Source organism: Xiphophorus maculatus, chromosome 13 (genome assembly GCF_002775205.1).
Source record: "Xiphophorus maculatus strain JP 163 A chromosome 13, X_maculatus-5.0-male, whole genome shotgun sequence".
In the NCBI taxonomy this organism is placed as follows: domain Eukaryota; kingdom Metazoa; phylum Chordata; class Actinopteri; order Cyprinodontiformes; family Poeciliidae; genus Xiphophorus; species Xiphophorus maculatus.
This window is the reverse complement of record NC_036455.1, coordinates 14681665-14705945: the sequence shown is the minus strand read 5'-3', so window position 1 is coordinate 14705945 and position 24281 is coordinate 14681665. Positions and strand designations below refer to the sequence as shown.

Below are 24281 nucleotides of genomic sequence, written 5' to 3'. Positions count from 1 at the left end.
AAGCAGCAAAGAGGAGCTGAGGTTAATGGGCTGAGAAAAGTCAATGACAGGATCAACTTCAGCTGAGTCGTCTGACTGAGACGATCACCGTGGCAACAACAGATGGATGATGTTCGGTTCTCATACAGAAAATAAAATCCTTTTAAATTATTTTTATCACAAAACTAATAGAATTAAATAAATCAGGACTGATGTAAATAAAGTCATGTAAAGAGTAAATATGTAGTCTGTACAAATACTGATTATTCACTTATATTAAAAAAGATAATCTGTGAAACATTAAGATAAAAAGAAATCAGTACTTTATAAATGCACTGTTTTCTGAGGAGCTACCCAGAGCCAGCAGCAGCCAGGACAGGGTGGCAGTTCACCTCTAGGGGGCAGCAGACTCCGTAGGAGCCAAAGGGCCAGCAGACGCATCATGCTGGGTTTGCCATCCTAACCATCGTACTTTAGTTAAGTTTTCCTAACTCCTTCCAGTTTCTCCAATGCTCTTCCTTCACACTGAGACGTTTTCAACAGACAGCAGAGAAAAGTCAATACAGAAGCAGCAGAACCAGAACCGCACAAAGAAACGACCCACTAACTCAGATACAACCTGATTGTTATTTAAAAACTGCAAAGAAACAAATAAAACAGTGAGAGCGGAGCTGGTCATTAAATATGACAGATGGGTTTGCTTTAGTGAAACAGTGGAGGCACAGCCAAATATCGTCTGCATACGGTGTGATACCAGAGGTCATTTCAGGAAACAGCAGCAGAAAACCAGGCGAATATCGTGACAGATATGATCTGCCATAAGTCTACATCATTAATGGTCTGCTTTGGGTTTTTACTTATTAACTCATAATAATCACAATCCAAGCAGCTCTTTATAGTAGAGCGCATCCCAGAGGGGGATAGAAGTCACATCGGTATCTTATAAACAAAAGATTACTTCTGAGTAGGCATGCGTCACTTTAATATTATTATGAAGTGTTGCTAACTGTTAGCACTTTCACTGAATGAAAAACGATTATTAGCGTAGCGACTGTCAAACAAAGTCGGGGAATCCTTGTTGACGCGCCAGCTGATCCAAAACGCCAATCCAGGATGCAGTTAAGATGGTTTCATTTTGTTATGTTGTCAATATCCAAGAACAATAAAGCTGATTGATTGATTGATGATTGAACAGTGTCCAAAAGAGCATTAAAACCGGATCCGCAGGTTTAAACAGTGATCAAGGACAAAAAACATACTAGCATAAGGCGGTCAGCAAAAAGTAAACCTCCCCATCACCCACTCACTAAAGTCACCTGGTCCGCAACAGGTGATCTACAATCAGTAATAACACCACGTGATCCCGCCCCTCACCTATCCACAACAACGATGTTCAACCAAAAATGTATCAGACAAACATTTAGTTTATGTCAAAGTGAGACCTCTTATTTCTACACAATCTTTGGGCTACCTGGAGGTCAAGTGTAAGCAGTAGATATTTTTATTAGTACTTCGCATTTGTTTCATGTTTTACGTCGACTAAAAATCTTTTTCTTTTGTTCATTTAAGGATTTTCACCAAACTTGATATTTTGGTCATCATTTATAAATACTAAATCAGATCTTATGAACAGTTACTCGGTCCTTAATTATTTTTCACTCGAGTAATTCTTTGGATAACTTCTTTTACTCACCTGGATAAAAATGCATTGAAGTAGCGCTACTCTTGCTTCAGTACAACCACCGGTGGATCCCCGACTATTCCTGGGTTTTTCTGTGAAACATGACTCCTAATTACTCGTGGAAAAAAATCGCCTATTCAATAATTCTTTTAGTTTTTTTGGACAACACGCCTATAACAGTCAAAAGAAAATGTCGCTCGGGAAGCTGAAACACAAAAGCCAAATACTAGCCGACACGCTATTGGCTGGCGTTAGAAAAACCATCCAATCCAGGAGAGCCATTTATTTTCGTTGGCTCTGATTGGCTGAACCCGTAAGCGTGGAGTAAAGAGCCCTGCTAAGACGGTTCCCACTGTGTATTAACACATAACGCCATATTTGGCGTTTTAACTATTAAAATACGCAGTTATCAGCATTTTTAGAGGAAATCTCAACTTCCTCTCAAATTTATGGGTATTTGTGGCCCATAACCTCCATGTATGTCGCTGTTTTATGTTGTCCACACTGGTGCTGCGATTTATTGTTCCGCCATTTTCAGGTCTCCTCCAGAGAACCATCAGAACTTCAGCTTCTGTCTATTGCTAACTATCAGAACCCGTTTAAACCAGCGACTGAAGAACAAACGCAGCAATAGAAAGATCTACAAAGAAAAATCACAGTCCATTTTTTTTTACAATAAACTTTTAAAACATTTTATTTAGATTTACAGATGATCCAGTTTCATTAGGTTTGACCACAGATAGACGGGAGGACGATCCCTCATTAAACATTAGAAAAGCAACCAGTGCCTCCCTGTTCTGGCTTCACAGTGAACTCTGCAGAGCTGAGGTCCTACAGGTAACAGGAGACATGCTGAAGCAGCTGGAAAACTAAAGGACAGATGGATGAGAAGAAGCAACATGGTGTTGCTCTGCGTTTCTCCCCCCAGCCAGGAAACAACCAGGCTGCTTCATGGTGGTTCTGGTTGAGCAGATTAGAGGAAACCTTCTCATCAATCTCCTGCTTCACATCTGAATCTAGAATAATTTCCTCTTTTGACTTTTAGTAAAGCAACATTCAGTTTTCACATCTTTTCTCAAAACTATTCCTTTTCCTCAGCTTTAGAAGTTATGAGCTTTTCAGGACAAAGTAGAATCAAGCAAAATAAATAAGAAAACATTCAATTAAAAGCTCATCATCCAGATAAAAATCAGGGTTCTGGTGATGGCCTGTCTAAGCAGGAAGACTACAGATTAAAATCCCACCCTGTTTCCACTTTAACAGGAAATTAAAGCTTTTATTGAAATAAAACCAAAGCTAAAATGAAGCACACAGTCAGAGAAGCTTTCAGTTTTTCTCCCATGTGAGCTTCCTGTCTGCAGCGACCAGCTTTGATTCCAACTCAACAGCCAATTTCTCCCTTTTCAAAGCAACACCAGAGACAGAACGAGGTCAAAGTTCATCATCAGCATCTCAGTGGAGGGGCTCAGTCAGCGCCTTAACAGGCTGCTCTCCAGTGTGTGACAGGATTTCAGAATAAAAGCCCACTCTGACTGTCCAGTGGGTCAACAAGACAGAAAACAAGCAGACATGCAGCAGAACCTCCGGCCCGGTCCAATCCGGCCCGGCAATCCTCATGCGGGGATCTGGATGGGCTTTGGGTCGGTAGCTCTGGTTTGGTGGCAGTGTTTGGTTGCGAGGTGAACGCTCCCAGCGGCCAGCCGGCGCGTCGCTGAAGCAGGAAGTGATGCGTCCATCAGTAAAAGTCGTCTCACAGTGAGTACCCAGCGGCCCAGAACTCATTAGAACCCGGTTCTGGCTAGACCCGGCGCTATAGAAGCTCCTCGCGGGGCTTCTTGGCCCTCGGGGGCCCCTGGCCGTTGTTCAGAGAGCCGTTCTGGGGCCGCAGCAGGTGGCCGCGCTCCTGGCCCTCGTCGCTGTCTAGGTCCGAGTCCGAGTGCATGAGGGCCGAAGAGGCGGGGCCGGGGGCTGGCTTCAGGCGCGCTGCGGAGGGGCACAGGGGTCAGAGGTCAGATCATGCATTCTGTAGGACTGCAGCTAACGATTAATATAGCAAACGATTAATCTATTGATTAATCAGATAAAAAAATTCTGCAGGCTGCTTTCTATGACCGAGTGTTAGGGCCAGGCTTAGAAAAAAAATAATGAGAATAAAATCATAACATTACCAGAATAAAGTCATCATATTAGAATAAATTATCATTTAAACTCAAACACAAAACATAAAAATGAGGAATGTTGAACATCTTGTGAAGTTCTACTTTGTTTTTGGTTTTACAGATTAAGAAATTTTTTTTTTTTTTTTTTTTACCCCTCCAGGGTATTTTGTGGCTCTAGTGCCCCTTATACGTCAGCAGGCTGACAGGAAACGGGGAAGGAGAGGGAGGAAGACATGCGGCAAATGTCGTCGGGTCCGGGAGTCGAACCCGTGACGGCCGCGTCGAGGACTGAAGGCCTCCAAATATGGGTCGCGCTAACCGCTACGCCACCACGGCACGCCCCAGATTAGGAAATATTTAATCTTTTAGTACATCAGCATCAGATTATGAGCAGCAGGAATTTGAAACAACTGAGAAAGAATTTATTTATTATGAAGAAATAATCACAGACTGATTTCTTGCTCTCATTAAAGTAACTCATCCGGTTATTTTGCAACTTTATTCTGTTAATATTATGACTTCATTCTCGTAATTTAAATAAAAATCTTAGTCTGGCCCTAATGCTCATATATTTTACACAATTTTAGAAATACATAAACGCAAATAAACAAATAAATAAATAAATCTTTAAGGAAGAGTCAATAACAACATTCCTTCAGTGATCGATTGTGTGTGTGTGTGTGTGTGTGTGTGTGTGTTGGTCCTACTGGTTCTGGGCGGCTGCAGCGCCATCACTTCCTGCTCTTCACCTTCCAGGATTTTATATCGACTTTTACTGCGGCGAACTTTATTCCTTCGTCTTCAGGAGACAAAACATCATCATCATCATCATCATTTGGCGGCCAATCAGCAACCAGGATCTGAACTCACCTGTTGCAGCAACACACCAACGACCAGATCAGCGTTGCCACGGCAACCACAATCAGGAAGGACGCTATGGTCACGTACAGAACGCTCCAATCTGGAAAGAAAACACGTTACAGTTTAAAGACAGGATCCTCCTCCTCCTCCTCCTCCTCCTCTTCCTCCTCCTCTTCCTCCACCTCCTCCTCTACCTCCTCTTCCTCCTCCTCCACCTCCTCCTCCTCCTCCTCCTCCACCTCCTCTTCCTCCTCCTCCTCTACCTCCTCCTCCTCTACCTCCTCCTCCTCCACCTCCTCCTCTTCCTCCACCTCCTCCTCCTCTACCTCCTCCTCTTCCTCCTCCTCCACCTCCTCCTCTACCTCCTCCTCCTCCTCCACCTCCTCCTCCTCCACCTCCTCCTCTACCTCCTCCTTCTCCTCCACCTCCTCCTCCTCCACCTCCTCCTCTTCCTCCTCCTCCTCCACCTCCTCCTCTTCCTCCTCCTCCTCCTCCTACCACAGTTGCTCTCTGCGTCTCCCAGCTGGGCTCTCAGGAAGTTCTCCATCCAGAACGGCTGGCAGACGCACTTCCTGGTGAACGAGTCGCACTCTCCGTGTCCGGAGCAGTTCAGCTGGCACACTGAGGAAGAGGAGGGAGGTGAGGAGGAGTCTCAGCATCAGACCGGCCTTACGGCTCCCCCTGCTGGTTCCCGTCGGCGCTGCGACTCACCGACCGTGTCTATGTCCTGAGCCTTGAAGATCAGGAAGTCGTTCTTCTGTTTGCGCAATTTGCTGCGCAGGTTGAGCGTGACGCTGCGTCCGGACAGCGGGGGGCGCCCCGGACCGCCCGACACCAGGAACACCAGCCGGGTGCTGAGGAAGAGGAGGACGGCTCAGCTTCATCACAGACAAACGGCCGGAGGCCGACGGGAAGGGGTCGTGGCCAACCTGTGCTCGCCGAAGGCGCCGATCTCCCTGACGATGATGTCACCGTCCAGGACGCCAAGCAGGACGCCGACCTGACGCAGCAGCAGGTCCCGCTGCCGCTGGGACACCTGGGATACGGAGACCTCCAGGACCAGCTCCACCAGGTCCCGCTGCCACGGGTCTGACAGGGGTCAGGCAGGGGTCAAGGAGAGGTCAGGAGAAGGTCACAGGAGGGAATCGGATCAGTGGGTCGTCAGGTAGGTCTGACTTTAATTGATTTATTGATTAATTGAAGATTTCATTTTTGGGAAATCTGGATTTTCTCCTTGTGTTTACGAACTTCATAGTGATGTCACCGCGCCATGGCGGCCATATTGTTTTACAGCTTCCATGTATATGGATTTTATTTCAGGTTGTCTACGATGGAATATTAAAGCCAGGCTGGAATATTTTATTTTTAAATTATGAGAAAAAATTTTTAGAATTTCATGAAAATGACATGAAATATAATAAAAAGTTAAAATCAGAATCAGAATTCCTTTCAATGAAGAAAGTTGAGCATCTTGTTAAGTTTTACTTTTTATCCGTTTTCCAGATAAGGAAATTCTTCATCTTTCAACAAATTAGTTTGAAAGTTTGAATCATACAAATATTTACATGAACTGAGCTGCTCACAGCATTTTTAACTTTTCTTAAAGCTTTTCTCATAGTTTTAGATATTTTTTAAAATTGCATATTTATTCTGCTAATATTTCTTTACTTTATTCTCTTTATTAAACTGCAGAGCCGCCTCAGAGCACGGACGATTAAAATAAAAATATTTACTGTAACTAGATCTGGTGTTTTATTTGGAATCCATAAAGCCCCGCCCTGGTTCTGATTGGTTCTTGTCGGGTCTCCTACCGGGTCGGACCTCCACGGTTCCCCGGTCTGAGCTGCTCTGTCCTTTGCTGTCAGTCACCTGCAGCGTGAAGCTGTACTTCCCCTCCACCAGGTTCCCCAGGAACAGCACCGCCTGGTGGTCGGAGTTGTTCAGGACGTCCTGGAAGACAAAACCACCAGCATGAGGAACCGGAACCAGAACCAGAACCAGAACCTGAACCTGGACCCGGCAAGGTGGTGCAGAACATCTTACCCCCGCAGCCGGGCTGCTGTCGTCTCGGCTCCACAGGAAGCTCAGGCCGCCTTTATCGTCAGAGGAGCGCGACCCGTCCAGGGCGGCGGTTCTGACCGGCAGGGAGACGGGCGGGGTGGACAGAACCCGGGCCACAGGAGGCTGGTCCTTTTCTGGGGCAATGACAGGGACAGACACTCACTACAGGCCTCCTGATTGGCTGTGAGACGCTGCAGGCCTCCTGATTGGCTGTGAGACGCTGCAGGCCTCCTGATTGGCTGTGAGACGCTGCAGGCCTCCTGATTGGCTGTGAGACGCTGCAGGCCTCCTGATTGGCTCTGAGACCCGGTCCAGAACAGCCCACTGACCTTCTCTGACGATGACCTTCACCGTGTCGCTGCTCTCCAGCTTCCTGTCGTCCGTCACTGTCAGCGTGAAATGATACTCCCCGACCTCCAGGCCCGTTACCGTGGCAACAGCTTTGTCTGCGTTGTTGATCTTCACGCCGTCCGGACCGCTGGAGAAACAGAAAGCGTCCAGAAAGTGGTCCATTTTTAAATCAGGCCAAGTCCAGTGCACCTCCAGAACCAGACCCAGAACCGACCTGGTCTTGGTCCAGAGGTAGGAGGCGATCTTCTGGTCATCTTTGCTCTCTGTGCCGTCCAGCGTGGTTTCATCCACCGGCAGTGTCAGCTCCTTCTCCGGCCCAGCGTCCGCCACTGGAGGCTGGTTGTTCTCTGCAGCAGAACCAGCAGAACCATTAGAACCCAGCAGAACCATTAGAACCCAGCAGAACCAGCTTAAAATGTCTCATTTTTCTTTTGTTTGACCAAATCGTTAGGAACTGAAGAGTGTGAATACTTTCTGCTGTGTTTATTGGCAGACCGACCAACAGGAAGGTTCTGGATCCATGAAACATACTGAGGCGGTTCTGACCCGGTTGCACGATGACGGTGACCTTAGACGTGTCCTGCTGTCCTGCCGAGTCCGTCACCGTCAGCTGGAAGGTGTAGTCTCCCTCCTGCATGGCCGACAGCTGCAGGATGGGGGTCCGGACGCCCTGGAAACCACGAGACACGGTGAGGCCGGCGCATCCGGACCGACCCGGCGGCGCTGCAGAACCTCACCTGCATCTCCACCACCTTGTCCTTGCTCTCTGGGCTCAGCGACCATTCGTAGCCCAGGTTGTCGTGGTCGTCCGTGCTCTGGTTGCCGTACAGCGTGATGGAGTTCCTCGGCAGCTGGATGGCCTGGAAAGAGACGCACAGCCCGTTGGGATTGGTACCGCCTGCGGCCGGTTCTACAGCCCGGTTCTATGGTGCACTGTTGGGGCCAAAATTAACACTGCTGTTCACCCAGTAGAGGTTGCTGCCTTGTTCCAGAAGGTTTAATCCAGAGCTAACTACTGATCTGATTAGTGATGGACCAACTTAGAGTCACTTTGAATTACAGTAAACAAAAATACAATCCATCTGCAGCATGGTGTCTACTGGTACTTTATGCTAAACATTTATCTTGATCATTTTTTCTACATCAGCCTAGACATGCTAGTTGTTAGCCTATCCAATGCTAACACAAGCCTACCCAAAGTTAATGGTAGTTTTTCAAATGTATTATTATTATTAATGTTAGCCTATCCAATGCTAATGCTAACTGAACTGATGGTAACACCAGCATATCTAATGCTAATGCTAGCCTATCCATTATAATGGACAGCAGAGGAAGGAGGATGACCAGCCTAACCATGATAGTCATTAGCCTCTCCAAAGCTAATGCTAGGTAATATTGTCCTGCTCAGTCAGTGATGCCGGCCAGCGCCAGAAGTAGCCTCCTGGGAACAAAGAAGTACTCGATGCTGGGTGGAGAATAGTCCAAGTTTTGGCACTGTTGGTGCGCCGCACAGTCCAGAACCAACAGGAAGGAGGTTTCTGACCTGGTTTGGGCCGGCGTTGGCTACAGGCTTGTAGTCCTTGGCTTTGTTGACAGACAGGCTGGCCTGGGTCGAGTCCGTGGCGCCGTCCGAGTCCGTGACGGTCAGACTGGAGGAAGAGGAAAACTCATTCACAATTTTTTACTCAGGGAAAAAAGTTCTGGCTGGCAGCTTTAACCACCCTGGACCCGGTCTGTGTTTGGACCAGAACCTCAGCAGAACCGGCCGGGTTCCTCCACCCCCACCTGAACGTGTAGTTCCCAGGAACCAGGTTGGTGAGGGTAAGGATGGGCGTGTCGGCAGAGACCTTCTCCTCCCTCAGGGGACCTTTGACCTCCTCCCAGTGCCAGGTCACGACCTTGTCGTCGTCGGTGCTCTCTGCGCAGAGGAAGAGGAGGAAGGTTTGGGTCAGAGCCATGGCGGCTGGCGGCGTTTCTGTCGAGTGAAAACCACTCACGGCTGCCGTCGATCACCGTGGAGCTGGTCGGCAGGGAGATCTCCTGGTACTTGGGGGAAACCATGGCAACCGGGGGTTTGTTTACGCGCGGCTCTGCCAGGTGGAAAATGAGGCATTAAGTGGATCACTGAGCAGAACCAGAACCAGTCAAACACATCATGGGATGTTCATTCATGCGACCTCATCTGCTCATTTATCAAATGTTTGTGATTTTGTTCGGCCCAAGACCAAATAAAAAAACGTAATAATTTGGCCAACAAAACAGAAAACAACTGATGACCCAAAAAATGGAAATGATCAGTTTTTCTTTTAATAAGGCAGGTGTAGTTCTGTTTGTGTTAATGATGCACATTTCATAAACATTTACTTTATTGATGAGCAGGTAAGATAACATTTTTTATGAAAAAGTATCTTGCATTTTCAATTAATAAATATAAATTCTCATATAAATGTATGTATCTTTCTTTTTTCAAACAGCTGCTCCTCTCTAACTTATTTTACCGACCAGCTCTGTCCACCACTATGAAAGTTTTTTCTGGGTCTTTGCTGATCGGTTCTGCAGTTCGGGTCGGACCTCCAGAACCTTCAAGGTTTCTGACTCAGTTTCCAGGATCCAGACATTTATCCATCGCTCCTCGTTTCTTCAGTCGCTGGAATCGGTCGTTGATAAAAAGTATTCAGGGTTTAAAATCGGCTCCAGGTGAGTTCAGGTGAGGCTCCGTGAACAGCTAACCTGGAAATTAATCTGGGCCTGAACAGAACCTGAACAGAACCTGAACAGAACCTAAACAGAACCTGAACACAACAGAACCTGTTGTGTTCAGGAACACAACAGGTTCTGTTGTGTTCAGAACCTGTTGAACACAACAGAACCTGTGAACAGGTTCACAACAGGTTCTGTTGTGAAAATGAACAGAACCTGAACACAAACTGAACAGAACCTAAACAGAACCTGCCTCCCGTCTCACCTGGTCTGACGGTGACGTTGACGTAGCCCCGCCCACGAGCGCCGTCCCCATCCATCACCGTCACCTCGAACTCGTACAGGCCCACTGTTAGCTGGAGGGTGGGAGAGAAGGTCAGACAGAACCAGAACCAGAACCAGGACTTGAACCAGGTTCAGAACCAGAACCAGGACCTGAACCAGGTTCAGAACCAGAACCTGGGTACCTTGCTGAGCTTCAGTGTTTGTCCCTTCTGGCCCTCCATCTCTCCGGTGTAATTTCTGGGATGCGTCTTCAGCCGCCAGTCGAAGGCGTAGCTGCTTCCTGAAGAGAACCAGACATGGGGCATCGTGGAGGGAAGCTCCGCCCCTCTCCACGATGCCCCGCCTCCAGGTGAGACCTTACCTGGTTGGGGGGTCGGGACCACGTAGGCGTTGAGCTCCACCTCGTTCCGCGGCAGCGTCACCTCCACGCTCTGTCCGGCCGAAACCACCAACTCCCTGACTGCTGGAGGAGAGCAGGACCAGTGAGCTGCACGGTGCGTTCGCTGACCCTCAGGAAACGCGCATGAAATTACTATTTTATTCTCTTGAAATTCCCAAAAGTTAAATGTATTTAATGATGGATTAATGGCTGCATGTTCGGTTAGCTCCATGAATCTGTGAGATGGAGGAGTTTGTTCCGACTGCAGCTGATTGTTTCTGGTTTCCAGATATTTGCTCGGCTCACAGGAACTGATAACTCGGTTCTTCCTGTTTGCAGAGCCTTGGAGCGCCGCGCCACATTCCAGCTGTCGACACTAAAACGCCTCTGGATCTGGGAAAACTGCAGCTGACCTCGGGCTGGCGGGGGCAAAGTCCACGCTCCCACCTGCAGGTCATGTGACGCCTCTGCTGCCTCTCACCTGCTGGGGGCGGAGCCACAGCCGTGTCGGAGGACGTGGTGGGATCGACGGTGGCGTTCTGCGGCGGCGGAACGGGAACGCCGTCTGAGCTGCCATTGGCCGGCAGGTTGAGGTTCTGCTGGGCCGTCGGCAGCAGACTGGAGCTGCTGGGAGCTGTGGGAGAAGTGGGAGCGGCGTGCAGCGTCTCCTGCACACACAGATTCATGAACGAAACGGATCAGAACCAGAACAGAACCGGAATCTGCTGCTGGAGCGCCGTTCTATGGCGTTACCATGGTGACGAGGTCGTGTCTTCGTGCATGTCGAGGATTCCTGCGCCTCATCCTGACCGAACCCTGCAGGAGGAAACAAATGGGTCAGGAAAGAAAAAAGTTTTGGGAAATCTGGATGTTTTTGGGTTTCAGTGACGGCATCGCGCCAAGGGCGGCCATCTTGACAATTATGTTCTCTTATTTACACTTTGAATTCAGGTGGAATATTAGAGCCAGTTCACGATTTTTAAGTTTCATTACAAGAAAAAAGTCACAACTGTACATGAAGAAAATAGTATAACAAAAAAGTCATTATGAGAAAAAAAGAAGTTTTTATGACTTTTGAACATCTGGTGAAATGAAGAGTTAAATGTAACGCCGGGATAAAAATAGGAAAAAGTTGTAATGTTTGGTGAATAAAGTAAATTTTATAATAACGGCGACACAAAAATTACACAAAAATTAAAGTGAAGTTATATTTTCATGTTGGTTTAATTAATTACTTTTGTCACATCGGCATCAAATTTGAAACGATTGAATCTTTTTTGGAAGAAAGAATCACAAACTGATATCGGATGCTTAGAACTCTAGAAGCTTTTTCCTCATTAAAACTTTTTTTTCTGGTACATTTGCTAATATTATGACTTTATTCTTATAATGAAACTAATTTCCTTCCAGCCCTCAGCGATAAAATGAGCGCCACCTTGGCCAGCAGCTGCAGCAGCCCCAGCGACTCTTGGTGAGGCTGCGGCAGGGCGGAGATGCTGCAGCCGTCCGTCCTGGAGCAGCCCAGCAGCACGCAGCGCCCCCCGACGCTCCACACGGCGCCGCAGCCGGGCCGCAGGCAGCACGTCTCAAAGCAGGTGGCGCCGCCTTGGCCGGACGCCAGCGGGAACCAGCCCAGGCTCAGGGTGCTGCTCCAGTGGATCCCCAGGACGCCGCCGGAGACCCGGCACAGAGCGGCCGCCTGGCCTGGAGGAGGAGGAGGCAAAGGGTCAAAGGTCATCCCACACGCAGCAGAAGAGTCCAGACGGAGAATCTAAAGGATTCTGAAAATAGCGCAGTAATGAAAGCAGTCAGTGAACGCATCACGTTCCAAACCCAACACATCTGACTCCATGTCCAGACAGAACCGGGTCAGAACTGAATCAGAACCGGGTCAGAACTGTCTGTTTTATTTTGTTTATGAATTTTTCGTGTTTTAAATAAAATTATTGGAAAAACAAAGAGGCTGTGACGAGAGGAAACAGAACTGCTGTGTCTTCACCCACTTCAAAATAAGAGCATGAACAAAAACGTTGATAATCCAAACTTGTTCAAATTTACCAAACAGCCAATTAAATTAGTGCTTTAGAATTTATCTGGAAACTTTAATAATGGTTAAGATAAACATTAGCAAAGAAGCCAAAGTGCTCATATGCTAATTAGCTGTTAGCGTGTTAGCGGATGTTTGGCCACTACAGGTTTTAGTTCAGCTTAATCAGAAACCTTCGGTTCCGTCTCCTGGTGGGACAGGTGCACTGAGGACGGCCCAACTGGACCCGGACGGCACCTTTGACTGCTGTTGCCATGGCAACGTGATGGGGTAAGAGCTGAAGGCAACGCCACACAAAGCCCTGTTCATCTGTCCGCCATGTTGGCTGGCTTACCTGTGGGCGGAGCCAGGAGCCACAGGCGGGCAAGCAGCAGCAGATGAGGCCAGCGCCAGGTGAGCAGGCCGCCGGACATTTTCCACCTGGTACCAGAACCTGCAGGAGCAACGGAGACAAACATCCAGAACTGGACCGGAACCAGAACCGGTCCAAAACAACAGATCACATTTCATTTAAATTATTCAAAAAAAATTAAAGGGATGAAATAAAATATTATAAAAACATTTTTACAAAAAATAAATAATAAAAAAGCTAAAGATCAAATAAGGTTAAATTTTGTATTTAATCTTTGCTGAAGAAACAAAAAAAGTCCTAATATTAGAATAAAGACAAAAATACCAGAAGAAAATGAGAAAACAGTGAATTAAGTGACAGACAGACGACAAATAAATAAATATTCACCACAAATAAATAAATATTCAAAAGGTTTACAAACTGACTTCAAATATTTCAAATAATAATTAAAAGATTAAATGTTTCCTCATTCACTGGATTCTCACATTTAAATGATTTTTTTATAATAAAGAAAAATAACATAAGAAACATTTAGTAAATAAATATAATGAAGAAATATATTAATTACAAAAAACAATTAAATAGATAAACTATAAATTACAGCACTATAAATTATGCATAAAAAGTACAATTTAATTTTTAAAAGTTACATTTTAATAAATTTACAAATAAAACAAAACATGATAAAATAGATAAAAGGTGAAATAAATATTTATCTTCTAAATGTTTCCTGGATAATTAGCTGCTCACCTGGTCCTGGTTCTGGTCCTGGTTCTGGATCTGGTTCTGGTCCCGGGACGGAAGAGAAGAAGATGAGGAAGAGGAGTTATGTTGGCAGTGAGCTGCAGTGAGGCGACGGGTGAAGACGGGTCGACACCAGAACCCTGACTGTCAGATCCAACATGGCCGCCTCGGGAGGCTCCGGCGCTGCGCTGCGGAGCGAAACATCGGATCAGCGAAGAACCAGAACCACCTGGTTCTGACTGCAGGTCCAAACCGTTTCGGGCCCTTCAGGGCCACCATAGGGTTGCAGTCATAGCAACGGTAAGGTGAGCTGTAGAGAACTGCAGAACCAAACCCACAGGTTCTGATCCTGGCATCGCCATGGCAACGGGTAGCAATAACGTCACAGTCACACGGTCCTCTAAACCCGAGTGCTCAGACAGATGAGAAGAAAAATATAACATTTTATTTGACATTTTTCATCATGATTTCTGTTTTGTTAGATAGAAGAAAAGTTGAAATAAATTCAGATTTTCTGATTGGCTGCCAGTCAGATTCAGAAACACCAGATTAGCTCTGCTGCAAAACACTCATAAAATGACATTTGATTCATATTTTAATCAAATTTTAAATATGTAATATTTACTAGAGTATCTAGTTTATTTACTTTGGATCAACATTATTATTATCTTTTTCTTCTTTTGCTCTTTCCTTTGGTTTGTTATTTTGTTTGTATTTCCTTTTAATTCCTGTAAATTTATTTGTGTTGCCCTGTTGATGAAAATGTGCTACAGAAATAAAATGACCTTTACAATATTACATTTTCTTACAATCAAGAGGAGATTGTGTTGGAAATTGTTTGTTAATAAAGTCATAATGTATTATCTGATGATGGACTGAAATCAGATGGAATTAGGTTATTATTTATGCTGAATGAATGTCATAATTATTGAATGGCTTTATATATTATTATTTATTATATTTATATATTTTAGTTTATATTTATGTTTAGATTTCTTTATATATTTTGTAATTCCTGTGGGTTTGCAAAGAGGTCAGAGGTCAAAGCTGTTGGAGTCATAGCATTGAAACGTTTGAGAATCCCTGAGCTAACCTCCAACCGGATCAAACTGGGTCAGAACCACAACCCGAACACAGCAGCAGAGCTACAACAAAACCAGGCCTAGTCAAAGTCCAGAGCTCAGCCAGGGGTGGGACCTCTGCCAGTGTTTACTCTTCTTCTTCAGTGAATATCCTGCGGGAGCGTGACGGTGAGGTTATCTGGACCAGAACAGCAGAACTCAGACTGGGCCTAACGCTAACCCTCCTGCAGCCGGTTCTGTTTCCGGTCCGGTGATCCAGGCCCGACCCGCCCCACGTTTCTGTCTCAGTTCTGATATTTGTTTCCTGCTGCAGTTCTGCTGGCAGCTTTTCACACATGCTTCTAGTTTCTGCACTTCCTCCTCTGCAGATTCTGCTTCTGCCAGAGATCCTTAATGAGTCAGCTTTAAACCACAGATTTTGTCCTAATTAAAGTCAGAGAAAAGCTGAACACAGAGGTTCTGCAGGAAGAATCCCTGAATGTGTTTGGAGCAGAAGCAGAACCGGTCCAGGAGGGCAGAGGCACACTGGAGGCGGTTTGGTGACATTCCTTCATTCTGGATTAAATAAAAAATGAAGCGGGAAAGTTTCTGAGGAAATCTAACATGGGTCTGCCAAAGTCTGAACCGAATCAGAGGTTCTGAGGTTTAGTTTGGTTCTGTAGGCCTCAAGTTTCAGCTTCAAAGCCGAAACAGCCACAAACAACATGAGAGTTGTTTTGATTCCATGTCAGGAGAATGTCCAGAATTAGCTAAAATGCTGTCAGTATCATCCTGACAAACTCCAACATACTCAGGATGCTAACTCCCATTTTGATATCAAATGAGCCTAAATGTTAATTTTTGCTCATATACTAACATAAACATGCTACCTCTAGCATGTTGATCTGCAATAATAGTACATCTAGTATACAAACAGTAAAGCATTTACTTAACATTAAGTAAAATGCTAATGTTAGCTTTAAATGCTACCATTAGTATGTGGGCTACCTCTAGCATGTTTTACTTAATGCAATTAGAATCAATTCATGTTAACAGTTTAGCAAACATTTCCAACAGCAAGATGTAAGATAAAACACTGAAGATTAGCATGTTGACTATTATTGATTAGTATGTTACGTTTAGCTCAAAATGAACTACAACACTGATGTTAGCCTAACTGCTACCATTAGTATGTGGGTAATACTAACATTGACTTTCTGCATTTGGTAAACAAACATTAGTTAATGAGCTAAAAGGAACTGAAATGCTACCAATTAATATGTGGCTATTATAGCATGTTGGCTAACATTTACAAAACAATGGAAAGTCAATGTCAACAGTGGAAAAATACAGTAATGAAGAATCAATAAGAGGATAGTCCTGAGGGGCCCCATCACTGAGCCCTGAGGGGCCCCAGCACTGAGCCCAGAGGGGCCCAACACTGAGCCCTGAGGGGCCCCAGCACTGAGCCCAGAGGGGCCCCAGCACTGAGCCCAGAGGGGCCCCATCACTGAGCCCTGAGGGGCCCCAGCACTGAGCCCAGAGGGGCCCAACACTGAGCCCAGAGGGGCCCAACACTGAGCCCAGAGGGGCCCAACACTGAGCCCAGAGGGGCCCCAGCACTGAGCCCAGAGGGGCCCAACACTGAGCCCAGAGGGGCCCAACACTGAGCCCAGAGGGGCCCCAGCACTGAGCCCAGAGGCCTGACAGAACCCGGCCGGACCTCTGAGTCCGGACCAGATGGTGGGTCTGCATTCAGCTCGAACCGGCCCAAGACGGGAATAAACTGGAGGAAATTCCGTCATGTGGAGGGATCATTCACCGTGGATCTGACATGAGTGTAAACATCAGTCCGCGGTCACAGCGGGACGGCCGCAGCCGCCGGAGGAGCGTGGGCAGGCCGCCGTGGAGTGGGTCGGGTCTGCTGCAGCAGGTTGGCGCTGACAGCCCGGTACCGCAGGTTCGGTGAGGCTTACCTGTCTAATCCGGGATCAGCCGCGCTGAGGCACCTTCAGGCTAACAGCTGCGGTCACCTCTCCAGGAACCGGGGCTGGATCCGGAGCTCGGTCCCGGTCCGGGGGTTCTGCCAGCGGTGAGGCCGCCTCCCAAGGTTCGGTAGCGGAGATGTGCCGCTGGTTCTGGCCCTCTGTACTGTAAAGTGGGTCAGAGCGGATCTGTACAGCTGATGAGTGACGGATCACCGATGGAAAACACAACTTCCGGTAGAGGGATTTTCAACTTAAAAGTCTGAAAGGAATCAAATGAATGGAACAGTTCGAGTTCCCTTCAATACTTTCCTCGGGATAGACTCGTTACAGGTTCGGTTCTGTTATATAACCAGTCAAACTGTGGGTTTAAATCTTCATTTACCAGAATATGACGAACTTTAATCAGACTTCCGCTTTGCGTCACCTGGCGGCAGCTTGGCGCTACTACACCAACTCGGCTGTATTCTGTTCTGATTGGCTGTTTTCTTAAAAGGTGAATGATGACGTGCTTGAAAGTTAAAGTACGGAAAACCATTTTGATCAATACTTTTAAAAGTCCTTGAGACCAATCCATAACATGCAGTTGATTATTTATTTAGCTTTCGCTTTAATTAGTCCGTCACAGATACCAGAGCGAACCCTGGACCCATCTCACACAGTCAGACATGGCAGTGTTGTTTAGAAAGATAATGTTTTTAGAGAGAATGCCTGCCAACACTATGCGGAAAGGTCCCTGGGCAGGATTCAAACCTACAACCCTGACAGCTAATCCGCCCAACAGCCTTTATGTTATTGAGTTGAATAACATGTTGCCTGGTGAAACCGGAGGATCGGGTGGATCCAGTTATATAACTTTCTACTGACTGATTCTCTGATCAGAAACCATTTAACTCCTCAGATTATGGACAGTAAATAAGGCTGAATAGGAGTCACAGGTTGCATCTCTTACCGTCAGCCGGCAGATCACCTAGGAAGAAATGTGGACAAGGTGGTGTGGGAGGAGATTACTTCTGGAACACCGCACTCCCCTGTGGGAGCGGGTTATTGAAGTTTATGACGTCATCAATCGCTATAGATGTATTTAAAAAAGAAAAAAAAAGGTATTATTAAAAATATAAACACCGGAAACCCAAACCACTGCCTGGAATACAACGCTTCAACGTTTCTGTCTCCGGCTGATGCGCCGGCTGTTAAACGATGCACACCCAGTCAATGCCTCGTTTTCCGGCGCGGCTTAAAATGGCGCCTTTACTACGCAACAAACCCTGATCTGATTGGTTCCCCGCGACTGTTTGAGGGTTTTTATTGGTTTCTGGTAGTTTATTTTGATACGGGAGGATTTAGAAGCTGCTGTGCTGCGTCTGGGAACAGCTGACACATCACTAAGGTGGTTTTAGAGTCTCCCTCCTGTCGGGTTTCACATTTTCAGCTGACTTTAAACTGCTGTTGCTGGTTGCCAGGGTTACCATGGGTGACCAAGCGGCGGAGGAAGAGGAGCAGGGAGCAGCAGGAGGAAGGTGCCTCAGTGAAGCTCAGACCCAAGTGTTGGACAGGTGTCTGCACGCGCTCAGGCACGCGAAGAATGACAGCCAGACGTTAGCGGCTCTGATGCTGGTGAGTCTCAGCCTGCCGAGGTTATTTTTTATTTTTTTATTTATTTTATTAAACACTTTGAACAATTGTACAAGATCACGTGGCATGTACATACATGAAGAAGTCAAGTCTGACAGGCTTAAGGCACACATATAATTATAAGACAACAATTTAAAAAAAAGTAAAATAAAAATAAATAAAATTCGTCAGACATCAAACAGAGGGAAAGCAGAACGACAAAAACAAACAGGAAAAGAAAAAGGCTTTAGTTCTCACATAAATTCAGGTCGTTATAGAGCTGTATTTATTCCTGCTGGTTTTTCATCAGTTTTAGGTTCTGAAGTGATTTTTGTCCATTAAAGGGTTTTTAAAAGCTGAAAAGTCAGGATTTCTATTTCCCCATTTACAGGAGTGGATGAAGAATCTGGTGAGGATCAGCAGGTTGTGAGGAATCAGGTTCTTCTGTCTCTGTGGGTCCAAATATTAGATCCTCTCTTTTTAAGGGATGATGGAGGAAAGTTTGGATGAGATCCAGTCCTGAAAGTTCCTCCAAAATGTTCCAGTTTGCACACAATAGAAAAAGAGACGATCTGTTCTTTCAGTCGTTGTCACAAAAGGTCCAGCTGTTGGTATCAAAGTTGAATCTTTGTCTTAATAATTCCCTGGATGGAAAAAAGTTATTGAGAATTTTAAAATGAACTTCTTTAGCTTTAGGACTTAGAGGAGATTTAAGGTCAGCGGTTCTCCACTTATTAACCTCTGAATCAGAAAACTAATTTAAAATGGAGTTTTTATTTGGTCGGACAGGAAATATAATAATTTTTTTCCTCCCCTCCAGGGGGTCTTTTGTGGTTCTAGTGTTCCTGATATGAAAGTAGTCTGACAGGAAAGGGAGGAAGACATGCGGCAAACATCGCCGGGTCCGGGACTCAAAGCCTCCAAACATGGGTGGTTCTGTCCCCTACGCCACCGCAGCACACCCAGGAAATAACATTAGTTAGATGCTGACGCCTCCGTTTGTTAGAATTACTTTTGCCCAGAAGGTTACATCCAAACAGTTGAAGTAACTGAAGATTAGCTGATTGAATGTTTATATTTTGAACCAGATATTTGACTGCAGAGGGGTCAGAGTTCATTACTGTGTTAAACTGAGTACATGAGCAATCTAGATTATACAATAAGCAAAATTCGTCATAAGTCAACCAATCTCCACTGTCATTAAGAAAATGTCTTATGGACCAAATTCCTTTTTCCATCCAGTGATCCAAACACAGAGACTCTCTGCTGTTCCAGATGGAGTTTGGTGAGGAGTGAAGCTGTTCGTGTTCAGAAGTTTCCAACACAACAAAACCTGCTTGTAAAGGCAGATCACTTAACAGGAAGTCTGTCGACACCAAAGTCACATCTAAGAACAAAATCTATGCATCTAATTTTTTTAAACAAACCTTTGGGGAGACAAAACCAGATACTATTTCTATTCATTAGTAAAATATGTAAACCAATTTACCTTTAAGACCGCATTTAAACACTCAAAGTCAATAACTTGTAAACCTCCATCTTTAAAGTCTTTAACCAGATTTGTTTCTTTAAGTAGTTGACATGATTTCTCCACATGAAATTTGGAGGTTAATCCAGCCGGCTGTAAAGATTAGCTTCGCGCATACATGGTGTATTACGGTAATACAACAATAGCCGGTAGTGGAGTCCCTGCAGCCAATCAGCTGCCTTATAGACAGGAAACACTCACAGGTAATCATCCAGAGAATGCTCCTTCAAACTGTAGTTTTGTTTCATTTGTATTTATTGCTCCGTTGTTTGGTCCGATACATCACGAAGCAATTATTTAAAAATTAAAACTGGTCCAAATGGCTTGAAAATGTGGCATTAGGATGAATGTGGCTAAAATTCATGATCAGCTTTTTATAAATAATGTTATTGATAACATTATTACAGTGAAACCTCCATCTATGTTTTAACAAAAGCTGATAACCCTGCTAACTGGACCTGGTTCTGACCCGGTTCTGATTCGTCTCTGACCCGGTTCTGTCTCCCTCAGATAACGCGGCTGTGCCCTGCCAGCCAGCTGGACCCGGCCACCATGCGGCGGGTGTTTGAGGCGGTGGGCCCGGCCCTCCCGGCCCGGCTGCTGGTCACGGCCCTGCGGGACGCCGGGGGGGCGGGACTTCCTCCCCAGGAGCTGCTGTCTCTGGGTTCCGCCCTGCTGGCCGCCCTCAGCACCGACCCCAACATGGCCGCCCGGCCCCAGCTGCTCGCCACCGTGCCGCTGCTGCTGGGCCTGCTGGCCGACGGGCCGGGGTCGCAGCAGCAGAACCGGGCCGAGGCGGGTCCGGAGGCCCGGCCCGGAGGGAGCGGGGGCGAGGGGGATGAGAGCAGGAGGTCAGAGGTCAAGTCTCTGGACGAAGCCGTGGTGGCGGACTGCTTCCAGGTTCTGACGGCCGTGTTAGGGCTCCTGCGGGGCCCGGAGCGACTCCTGGCCCGGGGCGCGGTGCCGGCCCTGTGCCGGGCCTCGGGTCAGAACTGCTGCCACCAGAGGGCGCTGTCGCTGCTGGGCTGCCTGCTGTCCAGAACCAGAGAGGAAGCCTGGCGCAAACACCCAGCAGAACTCCTCTCTCTGCTGCTCAGGCTCTGCTCGGAGTTCTGCCGGGCCTCGGACCAGACCCGGCTCCAGATGTGCGCCCAGCTGGTGCGGTTCCTGCCGCCGCCAGAGGCGGCGCTGCAGAGCGCGGAGCTGAGAGAGGCGGTGGGCAGAGTGTGGGCGGCGCTGAGACCCACGCTGCAGGCCAAGCTGACGCCCAAACAGATCGGGCCGGTTCTGGTTCTAAGTGCCTGCTTATTGGACCTGTATGGCTGGGAGTCGGTGGGTCCGGCCCGGTTCTGCTGCCTGCTGGTGAACCGGGCCTGCGTGGAGGTCCGGATGGGTCTGGAAGAACCGCCTGGGAACGATCCGAGTCCAGAGCTGCAGAACACACTGACAGGTAGAGTCCGGTTCTACCGGGTCACCGGGTCCGACTTCCCTCTGGTCCAGAACCAGAACTCAGTGTAAAGGCCGTTGAGTTCTGGTTCAACAGAAAATAAATACAATAAATAGAGAAATAAATAAATATACTTCTTTAATAAAGAGCCGACTGCGTCAGTTTTATTTTTTAGACGTTGATCTAATCAGTTTCTAAAACGATGAGTGAGTCACTTCCTGCGTGTTTGTGTTTTAGTGGATAAATTTGCATGAACATATCAGATGTTGCCTGAATTATCGAGCAGTTCATCTAGAAAAGACGTGTTTCAAAAATTACAGTTTGTCTAAAAAAAGTCTGAAGAAATAATTTGGGAAAAAAAGTTTCAAATTTGTTTGAAAAAAAAAGGCAGAACATAAAAAAATCTAAAAATAACAGTTAAAAGGATCATTTGGAAAGAATTGGATAAAAAAAATAAAATGTAAAAAGATTATTTCAAAAATATGAAAAAATATCTTTAAAAGATAAACTCCATAAATGTAGGTTCATGTATTGCAAAAACATTTTGAATTACTTGCCATAATATTGGGACTAATTTCTCTCCGTAGGTTCTGGTCCCTGAGCTGATTGCAGCGTCATCATTTCTTCTTCTTCTTCTCCCCGCAGGATGCTACCGCATCATGGAGGCGGCCATGGAGCAGGCCTGCACTGCCGGCGCCGCCGGCGCCACGGCGCCGCCTCACTGCTCCGCTCTGAGCGCGCTCAGTCTGCAGCAGAGCCGGCAGGTTCTGGAGGTTCTGCAGGAGGCGTTCTCCGCCGTCATCTTCTACCTGCAGCAGGTGGGCACCTGGACCTGTCTCCTCCAGCGGGGGGCGCTGCAGAGCGTAACGTGTCTCCTCTCCTTCAGGTGGAGTCCGACCGCTTCTCCGACCCGTTTGTGCTGGCGACGTTCCGGGCGCTCTGCGCCTGGCTGGCCGAGGAGACTTCCTGTCTGAAGGAGGAAGTGACCGCTCTGCTGCCCTTCCTGATTGGCTATGCCCGGCGCCACCTGCAGGAGGGAGCCGCCGAGCCGAGCCTCTCTGATTGGACGGCCCGGCTGTCCTTCAGTGAGGGGGGCGGGGCTTGGACGGGCACCGGGGCTCTCAGGTAAACCCAGAACCGGCTGCAGGAGCCGGTTCCACTGTGGCACAGGCCACGCCCCCTCTGATGGAGGCTCCACCCCCTCTGCAGGTACCTGCTACCTGCCCTGTGCCACCTGTCGGCGGAGGACGCCCCCAGGAAGGTGCTGCTCAGCGTGGACGCCCCGGCGCTGTTGGTGGACTTCCTGATCCGGACCTGGACCGACCTGAGGGGGCGGAGCCTGACGGCGCTTCCCAGAGACCCCAGCATGGAGACGGCGTGCTCCGCCCTCCTGAACGTGATGGTGACGGAGCCGGACAGCGTCAGGTAGCTGCTGGTTCTGGTTCTGGTTCCTGGTGTTTGGTTCTGGTTCTGAGCCCATCTGTCCGTTTCCAGGAAGGATCTGTGTTTCAGAGCCCTGGAGGTCCACCTGAGTGAAGCACTTCCTGTTCTGATGAATAAGCCCCGCCTCCTGGTCCTAGCAGCCAATTACTGCACTCTGGGGCTGATGATTGGCCGGCTAAAGGCTCCAACTGGAGGTCAGAGTTCATTTCCAATCCTCTAGTTAATCAGTGGTGAGCACAGCTAATCTTTCATTTAGCATATTTAGCTTCCCCAAGTTAAATTTTCCTTATAAGTTTTGTTTTGTAAACTTTCAAGTAAATAAAGTTCAACATCTGTGTTGAAGTTTTTGTTATTGACTATTAAGACTTTTTCAAGTTGTTTATATTCACGCTCTTATTTTGAATTAAGTGAATCCAGTTCCATTTCCTCTCCTCTTGTTTTTTTTCCCAAATCATTTTTTCAAACATGAACAAAATAAAAACAGAGCAAGCTGTGATATGAATAAACATCTGCTGCTGTTGATGTCTAGAGTTTGTTGGTGCTGCAGGATTTTAATCTGTAAAAATCTGATTTAATTTGAATTGAATTTGTTGGTGTTAGCTTCCACTATATGTTCTGTAGATATAGCGCTTTAGCATTAGCTTCAACTAAATGCCATGCTGGTATAGCGTTAGCAGAACTAATGTTTATGATTAGCGCTTTGTGGTTAGCGTAGCTAACTTTTAATCAAACCGGTGATTGTTTTAAATCAGTTTCAGCACTAATAGAAAGTTGTTTGACCACTTTTTGAAGCTGATGGTTGGACCGGGCCTGAAGCGGATCAGAACCTCCTGCTGCGTTGAACCAGACCTCCTATTTGTCTGTCCGTCCTGCTAACTCTGCTAACTCTCCCTTGTCTCCAGGTCCGGTGGATTCGGGCCAGAGACGTTTCTTCTCTGTAACCCTGCGGTTCCTGCGCGGCGCCCTGCGTCCCGGTTCCGGTTCTGGTCCGGTTCAGGTGAGCGCAGACTGGGAAGAGAGCTGGGACGAGGCGGCGGAGCTGTGGCGTCTGTCCCTGCAGGCGCTGGGTGGCTGCGTCCGGGCTCAGCCGTGGCTCTCTGGGCTGATCCGGGACGAAGGCTGGCTGCGGCACACCGTGGGCGTCCTGACGCAGAGCGGCGCCGCGCCAGAGCGCCACAGCCAGGAGGCGCTGGAGGAGGCGCTGTGCGCCGTGGCGGAGCGCTGCCCGGACTGCCGGCGGGAGGTCCGGGAGGCCATGAGGAGCGGCGGGGCTCTGGGCCGCATGAAGAGGCTGAAGGCGGCGGTGGGACTTAAAGATTAAAGGAGGTTCTGCTGAACTGCCTGGTGTGCTCTTTACCTGGCTCTGGACCGGCTCCTGGTTCTGATCAGGTTCTGGATCATGTTCTAGTTCTTTCTTTTGTTTAATAAAAATCTATTTTATTACTGAAGTTTCCCGTTTCCTTCCTCTGATCCTGCAGTTCTCTCTGCCGCCACCAGGTGGCGCACTGACTCCAGCCATCAGTTTCTGCAGACCAACAGAATTTTCCCGTTTTCCGGATGTTTTCTGAGTTCTGGAGAGGTTCTGACCCGTCTCTGATGATATA

General features: G+C 47.3%; 2 protein-coding genes across 6 annotated transcripts; one reads left to right on the top strand and one right to left on the bottom strand.

Moving 5' to 3' along the window:
* Positions 1 to 2338: 2338 nt before the first annotated feature.
* Positions 2339 to 16963, bottom strand: kiaa0319l (KIAA0319 like). 4 transcript variants are annotated; one of them, XM_023345050.1, is made up of 24 exons: positions 16637 to 16963; positions 13606 to 13787; positions 12838 to 12967; positions 11892 to 12160; positions 11210 to 11272; positions 10938 to 11124; positions 10439 to 10540; positions 10260 to 10357; positions 10058 to 10148; positions 9090 to 9182; positions 8878 to 9010; positions 8636 to 8741; positions 7830 to 7952; positions 7639 to 7762; positions 7307 to 7439; positions 7071 to 7219; positions 6724 to 6875; positions 6492 to 6630; positions 5610 to 5769; positions 5392 to 5534; positions 5179 to 5301; positions 4690 to 4780; positions 4527 to 4618; positions 2339 to 3643 (listed from the first exon to the last, which is right to left on the bottom strand). In XM_023345050.1, the coding sequence occupies exons 3-24, from the start codon at positions 12959 to 12961 to the stop codon at positions 3471 to 3473; spliced, it is 2868 nt and encodes a 955-aa protein (XP_023200818.1). In that variant the 5' UTR covers positions 12962 to 12967; positions 13606 to 13787; positions 16637 to 16963; the 3' UTR covers positions 2339 to 3470. The 4 variants fall into 4 exon arrangements, with proteins under 4 accessions (XP_023200818.1, XP_023200816.1, XP_023200817.1 ...); XM_023345048.1 differs by having other exon boundaries at positions 7624 to 7762; positions 16637 to 16960; XM_023345049.1 differs by having other exon boundaries at positions 7624 to 7762; positions 10439 to 10537; positions 16637 to 16960.
* A 1000-nt stretch (positions 16964 to 17963) lies between these two features.
* On the top strand, positions 17964 to 24233 carry ncdn (neurochondrin). 2 transcript variants are annotated; one of them, XM_023344423.1, is made up of 8 exons: positions 17964 to 18035; positions 18109 to 18262; positions 20298 to 21237; positions 21880 to 22052; positions 22121 to 22359; positions 22444 to 22659; positions 22729 to 22871; positions 23580 to 24120. In XM_023344423.1, the coding sequence occupies exons 2-8, from the start codon at positions 18116 to 18118 to the stop codon at positions 23996 to 23998; spliced, it is 2277 nt and encodes a 758-aa protein (XP_023200191.1). In that variant the 5' UTR covers positions 17964 to 18035; positions 18109 to 18115; the 3' UTR covers positions 23999 to 24120. The 2 variants fall into 2 exon arrangements, with proteins under 2 accessions (XP_023200191.1, XP_023200190.1); XM_023344422.1 differs by adding an exon at positions 24156 to 24233 and having other exon boundaries at positions 17969 to 18262; positions 23580 to 24066.
* Positions 24234 to 24281: the final 48 nt, after the last annotated feature.